The 12,920-nt window shown below is 40.0% G+C and overlaps 2 protein-coding genes across 2 annotated transcripts; both read right to left on the reverse strand.

Moving 5' to 3' along the window:
* Nucleotides 1–2,438: 2,438 nt before the first annotated feature.
* On the reverse strand, nucleotides 2,439–4,969 carry lypc (ly6 domain containing, pigment cell). Its single transcript, XM_072691921.1, has 3 exons — nucleotides 4,915–4,969; nucleotides 4,310–4,429; nucleotides 2,439–2,647 (listed from the first exon to the last, which is right to left on the reverse strand). Exons 1-3 carry the CDS (start codon nucleotides 4,967–4,969, stop codon nucleotides 2,439–2,441), a joined length of 384 nt encoding a protein of 127 aa, XP_072548022.1.
* A 1,314-nt stretch (nucleotides 4,970–6,283) lies between these two features.
* Nucleotides 6,284–11,856, reverse strand: tektl1 (tektin like 1). Its single transcript, XM_072691452.1, has 8 exons — nucleotides 11,629–11,856; nucleotides 10,426–10,701; nucleotides 10,217–10,321; nucleotides 8,574–8,730; nucleotides 8,205–8,371; nucleotides 7,999–8,094; nucleotides 7,276–7,389; nucleotides 6,284–6,647 (listed from the first exon to the last, which is right to left on the reverse strand). Exons 1-8 carry the CDS (start codon nucleotides 11,854–11,856, stop codon nucleotides 6,462–6,464), a joined length of 1,329 nt encoding a protein of 442 aa, XP_072547553.1. The 3' UTR covers nucleotides 6,284–6,461.
* Between the last annotated feature and the right edge of the window lie 1,064 nt (nucleotides 11,857–12,920).

Below are 12,920 nucleotides of genomic sequence, written 5' to 3' on the forward strand. Positions count from 1 at the left end.
AGCCAAATTTCACCTAGACTGCTACCACCAGCAATCTAGAAGGCTAGCTAGCTAGCTCAAAGCTAGGTTAGCTAGCTAGCTAGCTTTAGCTAGTGCTATATCTCAATATGAAGCTAGCTAGCCAGCTCAAAGCTAGGTTAGCTAGCTAGCTAGCTTTAGCTAGTGCTATATCTCAATATGAAGCTAGCTAGCCAGCTCAAAGCTAGGTTAGCTAGCTAGCTAGCTTTAGCTAGTGCTATATCTCAATATGAAGCTAGCTAGCCAGCTCAAAGCTAGGTTAGCTAGCTAGCTAGCTTTAGCTAGTGCTATATCTCAATATGAAGTTAGCTAGCCAGCTCAAAGCTAGGTTAGCTAGCTAGCTAGCTTTAGCTAGTGCTATATCTCAATATGAAGCTAGCTAGCTAGCTCAACGCTAGGTTAGCTAGCTAGCTAGCTTTAGCTAGTGCTATATCTCAATATGAAGCTAGCTAGCCAGCTCAAAGCTAGGTTAGCTAGCTAGCTAGCTTTACCTAGTGCTATATCTCAATATGAAGCTAGCTAGCCAGCTCAAAGCTAGGTTAGCTAGCTAGCTAGCTTTAGCTAGTGCTATATCTCAATATGAAGCTAGCTAGCCAGCTCAAAGCTAGGTTAGCTAGCTAGCTAGCTTTAGCTAGTGCTATATCTCAATATGAAGCTAGCTAGCCAGCTCAAAGCTAGGTTAGCTAGCTAGCTAGCTTTAGCTAGTGCTATATCTCAATATGAAGCTAGCTAGCTAGCTCAAAGCTAGGTTAGCTAGCTAGCTAGCTTTAGCTAGTGCTATATCTCAATATGAAGCTAGCTAGCTAGCTAACTCAGTCCTTTCTGTTAGTCTATTAGTATTGATGATATTATTATTATTATTACTTTGCCAAAACGTTATTTAAACGTACACGTCTTTAAAACAATGCTTCAAAATCACAATTAGCTACTGTTTGCCAAGTTAGCTAGCGCTAGCTAGCACCTAGCGCTATCTTTGGTCAGTTGCTGGCCAATTTGCTGCACTTACTGAGGGGACTCTGATCATTCAGGACCCCCTGAAACCCCCTGTGGATAAAGAAAGAAGTTTCCCCATCATTCTTATTAAAGGAATATCTAAAATAAATTAAGCTAATTAGCTTAATTAGCTTGAAAATATAGCTAGCTAGCTAGCCTGTGCTAGCTAGCTAGCTTTTAACGGTTTACCTCAGAACTAGACTTGCGCGAGCGCCTTGATTTTGAACAGCTCCGGCTCGTGAACCGCTGCGCAGCTTCGCTGATCTTCAACTCATGCTACCACGTTCTTCTCAGCGTGTATGTTCTACAGATCTCGGTTTCAAATGAGGGATTTGAGCATGTTTGAAACGTGGAAAGCAAAAGTGTCTGTCTGCAAAGTAGATACTGCTATAATATAGTACCAACATTTGGGAATATGCTTATTGAAATGCTGAAAATAAATATTTCCCCCACTTTTTGGGAGCATGTTGATATAAAAGGTCATAAAAGGTGCCCCCTACCCAACCCATCAACACAAAAATGGGTTTGTTGCCTCAGAACAAGACTTTTATGCAAAATATTAAATTTTATTTTTCAGCAAGCAGTCAAAATGCTGATACATTATCCAAAAGGGATACGATCCAGTTCTGTGTACAATTTAACCTCCTATAAAGTATAAAAAAAAAACATTTAGAGACTTAAAACGTTCCTCCAATTTAATAAATCATACTCTAGATAAATAATTGAATCACTAAATGTAATAAATGTTTCCCCTCAGTTTAACCTAATGCAGGCCTAAACTGGGGGAACAATTTATTAAATTGAGGAAGCGTTTGTTAAGTTGAAGGTTCAGTTATTAAATTATAGGAACAACATATTAAATCGATGGTCTACACTTTATGTCCCAAAATATTATTTTTCTAACTTGATACTCTATATACTCACCAATTCCACTTTATATTTCTCAGCATTAAAGGGGAATTCTTGCATAAAGATCCTGCATAATTCAGTCATTTATAAATAATGTCAGCCAAAGTGGGGGTTGATGTTATTGTAGAGAAACCTTATAAGTCAGATTTTTTTGCAGTGGTTGAGAGGAGTCCACAGGTCTACAAAGGCCTGCAAAGCAAATAACCATTCACTATCTAAAGCCACCAGTGGAGGGACACCCTTAAAACCACTACAACACTTAGGTTCACTACCTAATAGACAGATTAGAGGTCTCAGATTAGAGGTAAAGTGGACTGGAATCACAGATGTCATCATGATGTAATTTAGGACAGCATTTCAGTCATTATTAAAGACAATTCCTCAAAGCATTAAAACTAGTAGTTATGTTGCCACAGTTAGTGGTTACCCCGTACAGAATTGCAAGTATATCTCTATATAAACATCTTGTTAAATGTGTGTCAGTGAATATTGCACAACATTAAATGATGTTTCTCAGATCACTGTGAAAAGAGAAGTGAGAGAGCGAGGGAGAGGAGGGCTCCAGTGTAAAAGGCCCCCGGAATGGCTGAGGCTCCGTTGCACAGGTGAGTATCACAGCACTCGTTGGTGAAGGTGAAGTTCAAACCCATCGCAAACTTCTCTCCAGTGATCCCACACAACGACGAGATCACACAGCTCTTTTCATACAGGACCACCTGAAATTCCCCTGTGGAAAAAAAAAAAAGAATTGAACAAATCTAGTGGCGTCAGTCCTTAATTGATATCATGGCCTTACTAGAAACAGGAGGCCTCAGATGGATCCCTGCATACCAGAAATCACCCTGTGGTAACACCTTGAAATGACACCCTGTAGTAGACCTTATTTAAATCATTTTAATGGACACAAGGGATAATTCAGTTTAAGTATTGTGTGTATAGATATTAATATGTATATAAAGTATATGTACATATTTTATATATATCAATTTGTAAAAAAAAAAAAATAATAATAATTTATTTTAATTATTACTATTTTTATTCACTACTGTGGTCACAGTTATTGTATGTAATGTATTGTTATGTTATGTTTATTGTTCTGTAATTTTGTTATTATTGTTATTTTTGTAATGCTTTGGCAATATTGTTGTCATTACAGACATGCTGATAAAGCTTATTTAAATCTTTGAATAGGAGTGCAGAATGTAAAAAAAAAAAAAAAAGCAAATGCCAACATGGTATAAATGCCAACTTCCAGACATTTTGGGTCCAAAATCAAGGATACGTCCTGGAGAAGAGGACATACGGTCACACTACACTCTAAAAAATAAAGGTGCTCAAAAAGGTATTTGAGCATATTTGAGCATTCCATAAAAATCACGGTTGGTTCCATAAAGAGCCTTTTTTGTAATAGAAAAGTGACCATTAAGTTAAGATAAAGAACCTTTACATCAAGTGAAAGTTTTTGGGGTCTTTTAAAGGATCTTACACACTCATACATCTCTATGACAAACATAGTTATTATGGCTTTATGGAGCCAAAAGTGGCTTTATTTTTTAAAGAGTGTAAGACTGCAACAATCTTGTTGTGTGTACAGTTATCTTTTATTTTACAACATTAATAGGTAATCTTTCCAGTTTTGTTTCCTACATTTTTGCCCAACACATCTATTTAAATATAAAGTCAATCAAAGTGGGTTGATGTACAGCTCCTGTACAGTGAACCACTGCACAACACATATTTATTTGTAGTGGTTTGTGATGGGATCAAGGTGGTCACAAGGTCTACACCATTTTACATCACTATTTTAAATCCCCTCCCAAAGTCATTGCAAAGCTATCATGTCTCAGGCATCAGACTGCAATAAGCTTAATTGTTTCATGTGTTAGCTTTCTGTGACTCCCTTTAAGAGGAATTTTACTGTTTACTATCCCCACCACTGAACAACTGACTCAGCACATTTCACACCAATAGAGATTTGGCTGCACAGCCACAAATGCTTTCTGCTAAAGATAGAAGGCCATTTAATTTAGACATTGATTCTGAAAAGCCATGTGAGAATTTGTTTGGTATGGGTGTGTCACCATAAATAGTTGAAATAGCCATGTTACTTGACAGTTTGTCAATTTGTGAAAGACTTTGAGACCTGGCCAAGCCATGGAAAAATCTCTTATAATAACACTCATCTTCCTCCTTCAAGCTTCTGTGATTTTCCCAATAAAAGATCAAGCAAACAGCAGTTTTCAGCTTTCACCAATGACTGTTTTAATGCGACATTAGTAACACAGTATTGCAAAAGGCAGCTAAATCAGCAGGCATCTGGAGATGCCTGAGGTTCCTGAGAGTTAGAACATCTCTTTAAAAGCCAAGCACTTGTCAATAATATGGTTACCTTTCTGTCCTATGGCCTTGCTGGACAGGCAGAGCTGGCCTGGGGGGCATCTGGTGGGGTATCTGATGCAGTCCAGGGGAGAGATGGCAGGAAACACACAGGTGTAGCAGAACAGGGGGACTGCATAGGAAGGTGACAGAAAGTGCTCTCACAGACAGAAAATCAATGGTAGATGTAGAACAGTGTTCCTCACTTCGTGGAGCCCATTGGATGAGCCAACTTCAAGCACACCTGGACTGAGCTATTAGGAATACTGAATACCTGGATATAGGTGTGGGAGGAGCTAGCTTACAGCAATATTGTGGACTGCCTGGTGGGTCCCAGGTACTGGACTGGGAAACAGTGATTGAGAATGTGGTACACCAATATGACTATTGGACAAAATCAGATAAGTACTGTACATGCTAGCAAAATGTACTAAGGTTTTAATAATGCTTTAAGGCAAACAAACAAAGGCTAACAATATAAATGTGTGTGTAAAATACAAAGGAGAAATGAAGGAGTTAACATGAAGCATCTGTTTGTCCAAAGGGTCATCTACACAGCACCAAGGCTGCTGTTTCTACACATACATTCCCCTCTTCATCCTCCTCCCAGCTACTCACCCACAGATGGCAGCAGGCAGAGCAGAAGAACAAAACTGAACAGACAAGGCATCATTTCTTCAGGTGTCGTATTCCAGCTCGCAATGTTCTTCTTAAGGTCAGTGCAGATCTTCACAGTCCAGCAGCCACACCTGCACTTCTCTCCTACTTCACATCTTGATCAGGCTGCTCACATGCAGGCTGTAGATCACCTCCTTTTTTTACAGTCCTGATGAACCTAAAATTAGTCCCCACCCTGTCGCGTAATTCAATTTTGGCTTTGGCAGAGAATACGAAAAACTTAAAGACCACACCAGCCCAAATACTGTCAGCTCTCAAAATTCAGAAAGCTGTCCATGACATATTCGCAGACACACTACAATCACCTCATTGTGCGATCTAGTTTGAAATAATTAACTGCATTCTTATTCCAAAAAATAGAAAAATATCTACGCTTGTTGTCTTGAAGGTAAGCTTCCTCCTGTTTAGATTTGAGGGGGTTGTGTCTAACTCTCCCCCTCCAAACCATTTTAAAGAGACATAGAGAGAAGGTAGGCTGCATGATTGAATTATGTATGATTCCCTAATGAAAGGCATGCAGTGGAACCAGAGGTCTGTCAAATGACCCAAGTCTTGTGACTAGGAACAAACCATATGGGTTAACAGAGTAAGCTAAACCATGTAAAACTTCAGTAGAAGTGCTGTTACTTCAGTGAAATCAAGACGCAAGCAAAAACTAAAGAATAGAATAGTATAGAAACTAAAGTCTGGTAGACACTTTTTTTTTCAATGGGGTCTTTTTGATGCTTTAAAACAAAAATGATAAACATGACAAATACAGGGGTGTGACCAATCACAAAAGCAGTACAGATGCTGTCACCAATATGTCAGAATAAAATAACTAACAATTAGGATCTAAATGTTACAAAGTAAAATATAACTCTGGAAAAGTAGGCCCACATTAACATACTTAATAGTATTATCATTTCAGAACATACAGGTGTTTATCTGACTGAGTATATAAAACTACCCAATAAATAAACATACTCCAGATTAACTTTAGCTGAAATGTAGTATAACAACACATTTAACTAAGTAAGGTACTTAGTTTTTATGGTAATCATCTTACACCTTATTAGGAAAAAAAAATACTTCTTTAAGCCTGGGACGTTAAGCAAATCATTATTTTAATGTTCACTGTTCAAAAACTTTGGAATATATATATTTCAATATATTTGATTGTAAAATACTGAATCTCACCAAATGGGGACAACTCCTTCTAGTGGTAATAAACAAGCTCACAAAGACAGACTGTTACTTCCAAAGATATGGGTGAGCTCTGAATTTGTGACAGACTTCACTGCTTAAATATATTCTATTTACATGAAGGACATTGTAAGTAAGATCTCACACCCCAGTAAGCTTCAGTGAGTTTACTCACAAACCATTAGAGTTTATTCAAACCTGTATATCGGTTTAGTAAAGCACTGGGCAGGTAAAGTACATGTGAGTTTAACAGTCATACTGACAGATGCACACTGTCTTATCATTTGGACGTCTTTCTAATTCTAGGTATTTGCCACCTGGAGAAACGTAGGAAGCACAAGTCTTCTTCGAAGCCGGACAACAGCAGAGTCCACACCAGCTGCAGCCTGCTTTACACACGTGTCATCCTCCAACTGCAAACGAGCAACCTTCAGTTCTTCTACAGCTTTCTCTGTAGACTCCAGGTGTTGCTTCAGCATAAAGTTACCCTGAGAGACAGACATAATATACCTTCATTTTAAAAGCCTCACAGAGCAAAACACATTTCCACTGCACTTGAATATGTTTGCAATTTTATTTGGTGGCACTAGCTTAATATTGTAATTATGTGGACTAATAACCATTAATTAATCATAGACTTGATGAGATATGATTGGTAGGTATCAGAATTGCCAAGCTTTGTTTAAAAATTACAGCATTTTGGGGGCTCTAAGTGGCTCAGCGGCTTAAAACGCCACCACTATGGCCCGGGGGTCACACATGCAAATCCCATGCCATGCTGCTTTGCCATCAGCAGCCAGAGTCTGAGAGAGCACAACTGGCCATGCTCTTTCCAAATGGGTAGATGGTGCTCTTCCCCCACATCACTCTTAAGCATTGTTGTCCGGCACAGGCGTCTGTTAGCTGGTGTGACTTTGCATGTATCAGAGGAGACGTTAAATCCCCACAATAAGTTCTTACTCTTCCAGAGTGAGGAGCATTGCTAGTGCTAGGGGAGCTATGAACGGGTGAGTTAATTGGCAGTACCAAATTGGAAATAAAAAGGGACAGCATATAAAACCCTTTTAATGAGATTGTACTCAGAGACAGCATGTTGATTCCTATTTAAGAGTGTACCTGTGTTAGGAGATTGGACTCTGGCAGGAGCCAACTTTGGTGTCTCCCATAGACCTGCATCACAGGCCTGTTCAGCCTCTCTCTGCAGAACAAGTCATCACTACAAACTGGGCCCTACAGGAGTACATGACAGTACAGTTCAATGAAGTAAATAATAAAATATTCCAGTGTTATTTTCTATGTTGTAGCTGCTCTAGTTCATGGAGTACTATCTACCTTACTGTCTATTTATGTAATCATGGCACAAGTTAGCAGATTATCATTATCAATAGCAGATTGTTCTCACACCATTCAAATAATCAGGAAACAGAGGACTAAGCTAGATCTTACAGAAATCAGATGAACAGCACAAATTCTACACCTGTCTGTCTTTTTCTATAAATATTATAGATAATATATGGGCCTTGTTTTTTTAGAAACATATATTTGGAAAATATAATTTTTGAGCAAAGACACTGGAATATTCCCGTTAAGTAACATTTATCCAACCATGCAGATCGATCCAAAGGTTTAGGACACTACTAGTTCATAATCATCATCATCTTCTCATGCATGACACAGTCACTCCCATTGTATCTAAATGCATAATGACATTTACTGATTCTGAGGGAATATAATTGATAAACAGTGTAAGATCTTTATTTATACTAAAATAGAAATCAAGCTTAGCAGATGTCACCCATTCCTCCAATGAGTACATTAGTCATAGTCACCAAAGCATACCAAAACTCTGCCATGACTGTAGCTGGCACACTGCATCTGCCTCTGCTTACGGCAGATTGCCTGTCTCGTAGCTGCTGAGCTCAGTGTTAGATGATGCTGATAAAGAAAGAGAAAAGGTATGGATTAAGGACACATTTACCAGGGAAATTGCTATAAAACTCAAAGATTTGCTTTCTGGGCCTGCAAAGACATGAACTGCCACTCACCTGCAGATTAACCGTCTCTTCAATTTTCTTCAATAGCCCCTCATTGGCAGAGTGATGTAGATCAGTCTGCTTAACGATGGCATTACACATCAGCTGTTTAATACTTTCCCTAAGCTGCTGAGACTTATGCAACACAGCTGCCGAGGACTCCAGCACCTCTTTACACTCTGTGTGTGTTGGTTGGGGGGGGGGGGGGGTGTATTTGGGCATGGGATGAAATAATAATAGAAAATGTACAAATTACAGAATGTCTTTTCTGTGTCTACTTTCACCACCATCATGTCATTACGATAATTTTTCTTGTTCACTTGTGTAAAGGAATGTAACATCTTATTTAGAGCTGTCACCTGAGAGTGGCATTGTCATTACCTAGGGTATATGGTCCAGAAGGGTCAGGTTTCATGGAGAAAGGAGAGGAGGAGGGGCGCACGGTTGCTGATGGTGACCCATGCTGAGGAAGCAGCTCTATTACCCTGGACCTTTCAAAAGCACAATCCAATAGCTTCCTGCTGCTCTGAGCTAGGGCCTTGCAGGAATACAGAGGTATGTCAGAGTACTGTCATGGTTCATGTAAAAAAAAAAAACTAAAAATGGTAAAACCAGCATTTGTGATCAATGGAGTGATATAAGTGGTTTAAAATTACTCTACAATCTTTCATTATATAAACATACAGTACATTATGGTTAAGGTTGGTTAAGGTTACTGCAACAGCAACAACATATTGTGTGCTTGCTGGTTGTAAACGATTATACTAACCAATCAGTCATTACCATGAGTTTACGTAGAATCAATCAGTGCAGATCAGTTACAAATTCAGTTAGTAATTCAGTTACTAATTCAGACAATAATAATTTAAACCAGCATTATGTGAGAACCGTTTTGCCCCCTCCCCCCTACAGTCAGTCAGGGCTCCCACAAAAGGACAAGCTTTACACATACATTTCTGGACATGTAAAGCTTGTTCTTTAGCATAGTCCGACAGAACAGCCAATAAAAATGAAAGAAGCATGTGGACTGAAGTGGCAGAGTAATATTACCAGATTTTACACAAATACGACTCAGGTTACACAGTTCTCAGGTTGTGCAGTTCTCACGAGTTACATAGCACAGTTAGCAGCATGCTAAGCCTGAAGGGGCAACGATAGAGAAGCTATTCTCCCTGTTACAGTCAGTTCAGCAATCAACACGATTTTAAGGCTATTATTTTAAGGTTATTTTTAGGTAAATGCTACTTTGTTGCATTGAACAACAATTAAATGCATTCAACAAAATGTCAAAATGTTTGTGGACACTCTAATTTAACCTGCACCCACAGCTGACACAGATGTGTACATGGAGCAGATATACATGAATTGGCACTATGCCTAATATTTGCAAAGCCAAGAGGGATAAAAAGCCCCCCAGCATTGAGCTGTGGAGTAGTGAAACTGTGTTATCATCTTTTGGTATGATGAGGGGATGAGGTGGGGTGGTGAACATCCAACATCCTGACCTCACAAATGCAATCAAAACCTCACAGCAATGCTCCAACATTTTCTAGAAAGCCTTCGTTGCACAGTAGAGACAGCTGCTCTAACAAAAGCAGGATAAACTCTTTTATAATACCTTTGATTACTGAAGAAACAATGAATAAGGAGGTGTCCCAATACTTTTGTCACTATAGTGTATAATGATCGTAATACTGTATCTTAAAGTGGTGTAACAATACAACGTATTGTATTGAACTGAACTGCATCACAGCACACAGTATAGCATTAGATCTTCATGATTAGCATGTGGGTTAGCTTGGTGGCGGATGTAATATAGCATGGCGTTCTCCCCCCAAATATTGTACTTCTATTATGCCAAATGCTTTAAAATTTTTTAAATGGAAACATTAGTTTGTGAATTATGTTAATATAACATAAGCATGAGACATTTTAACCACCCCTAAATCTGCTGCATTCAAATTTGTATTAGGATGAGACTCTTATGTATGTTATGTAATCTTTCTGAACTGCTAGTTCGTCACCTTCTGTTGAGTTAAGATATCTCTCAGCATGGTTTCCAGTTTTTGCTTCAGCTCATTCAAGCCCTTCCTCTCGTGGCAGAGCAGAAGATCTGCTCCATCTTTTCTCTGTAATGAAGGCACAATCAAAGACAAAGTTATAAGCTGCTGTGAGAGACAGTCCTGCCATCTGATCTAATTACTATTATGTCAGTCCGTCCCTCTTTACTCACTGTCTCAGTGGTGGCGGGTCTGAAAGTCCTCCCATCTGTGCTCTGCTGGTTGATAAGTAGAGCTTTCCTGAGGCTCCGAAGTAATTTCTCCAGACGCTCTCTCTGGTGTTCCAGCTTAGTAGCCTCTTGAGTGACCTTCCCTGCTTCCCTCCGCAAGCGGCCCTCCACCTCTCTCACGCTGCGCATGTACTCACCGGCTAAGCTGATGCTAGCCTCTGCGCTTTGGTCACGCAGGGCAGGTGATGGAAACGGCCCACTCACACCTAGAGAATACAACTGCGGTGGAAGCAAGGTGTCATACTGGTAATCAACACAGCCATGGCAAACCTAGTCTAGCTGGACCGCAGCTAAAGATTAACGTCCCTGCTAGTCTGCAGGCTATTCTGATAATTTGCCAAACCAGACCATTAATTCATGAAGTTAACTAACTGTGATTCAACATAAAACATGATTTATCATCACCTCAATGTCCTTGTTTTCACCCCTTTTCAAATCCCCTGCCTATACATCTGCTGGAATGCTTTTTTTTTTTTTAGCATTTCTGTATCTCTCAGCTTGCCCAGAAAGGCATGTGTAGAGCATGTCCTTTTTGAGGGGTGGCTAAAAGTATGAATGCAATAGCACTTCCCAGCTGTACAGAGAGCCCATGAGAAAGAAGTCCCAGTCTAGCTTAATGCTGCAACACACCATATACTGTACACTATATGGACAAATGTATTGGGACACCTGCCTATTCATTGTTTCTTTTGAAATCAAGGGTACTATTATCCTGCGTATGTTGGAGTAACTGTCCCTACTGTCCAGGTAGGGCTTTCTGCTAGATTTTTGGAGCATCAATGAGGTCAGGATGTTGGATGATCACCACCCCACCTCATCCCCAACTCACCAATTTATCCTAAAAGTTTTGGATGGAGCACCAACCATCATTATTTTAGAGAACACAGTCCATCCACTGCTGGGGGGGGGGGGCTTTTATTCATTAGAAGGGGTGTCCACAAATATTTGGACATATAGTGTATTTCTCTTAAAGATATGAGATAGATCCCCAACGCAGAGAGCAGGTTAACCAGTTAGCCAGTCAGAGAGGGGGTCGTTAGGTGGGTCTGTCTGTAATTTAGAGTCAGTGGTCACTAAGAAACAAGGCACAAAGCACCAGTAACCTGCACACAGAACTGGCCTGGTTAGCTGAACATGCTGCTTTACCGTTGTTCTGGTGGATTTGGGTCGGATCGGAGCTAAAGTCTGGTCTTCATTCGTGACCCTGGAGGACAGCGGCGCTCTGCGGTAGCGCGCAGCCGACTGGAGCGCGTCCATGTGGGACTGAAGGACCAAACGCTGCGCGCGCTGGATGGAGCGCAGAGACTCGTCCCTCCATCTCTGCGCTCCTACAGCCACTGGAGCTGCTGGAGCCGAATGAAGCACACTCCTCATGGCCTCTGAAACTCGGGTTAAATCACACCACGCTGTGCACAGCCAGACTCAGGGCTCCTCTGACACACTGCAGTGCTGAGCTGAAAAGTGTTGAGTCGTTTCCAGAGCGACAGTGATCGGATAGCCCTCTGGGTTGTGATTGGATGTAACTGGAGACCCCAGGCAGTGGAGTAAGCAGAGACATCCCACCTACAGTGCAGGAAATGGGACAGGGGTGTCCAGCTTTCATAGCTCTTGCTGTCCTGTGGGGGACCAAGTAATAATGGTACAGGAAAGGCTCTCATCCCTTATTTACAGGGGTAAAAGAGCCTGGATGCTTGCAAGATTATGGTGGGTTAGGTCTACTGCAGCTGTATGTAGCTATAGGTGTACAGAAAGGAAATACCCCGCGAGGGGCAGGATTCAGCCTACAAACACGGGTCCTATTTACTCAGGAATTCTTCCACCTAGCGGACAGGCCATGCCATTACAGTTTAACATGTCACATGTCATTTCTCATGGCTTTCCAAAACAGTTAACTAATAAAAACAAATATCACCAGCTTCTGAATTTTCTGAACTTTGGGATGCTAGTGACGTAAATAAAAAATAATATGAATTATTAAAAATAATAAATCAAGAAATACTACAAACACAACACAGGAACAGTAAAAACATCAATAATTCAAACAAGGATTGGTTCACAGAAAAATCTTCATGTGCCCAATTTCCCCCCTTAATTCCCAGATAAGAAAGTTCAGATTCTTTAATGGAAGTCAAATGTGCAATAATTATGTATTTTATTAAAGTTATTTAAATAATTGTGGAGGACTTCTATTAGACTGTCTATCATGACATTTTAATGCAGTACAGAGAGAACTGGCAAATTCTAACTTATCAAAAAGTAAAAACCGAACAAAAGTTGTAGCCCGACAGCAACAATATGTTACTCAATTTTCTTTCATTTTACATTGGAACCACAAGATCAAAGGTAGCAAATAAATAATGGAAGTCAAATTAGGTGACCATTTCTTATATTAGCCTCATAGCTTAACAGCAAAACTAAAAGCACATTCAGACATCGAC

The sequence above is a fragment of the Salminus brasiliensis genome, chromosome 11 (assembly GCF_030463535.1).
Source record: "Salminus brasiliensis chromosome 11, fSalBra1.hap2, whole genome shotgun sequence".
Lineage (NCBI taxonomy): Eukaryota > Metazoa > Chordata > Actinopteri > Characiformes > Bryconidae > Salminus > Salminus brasiliensis.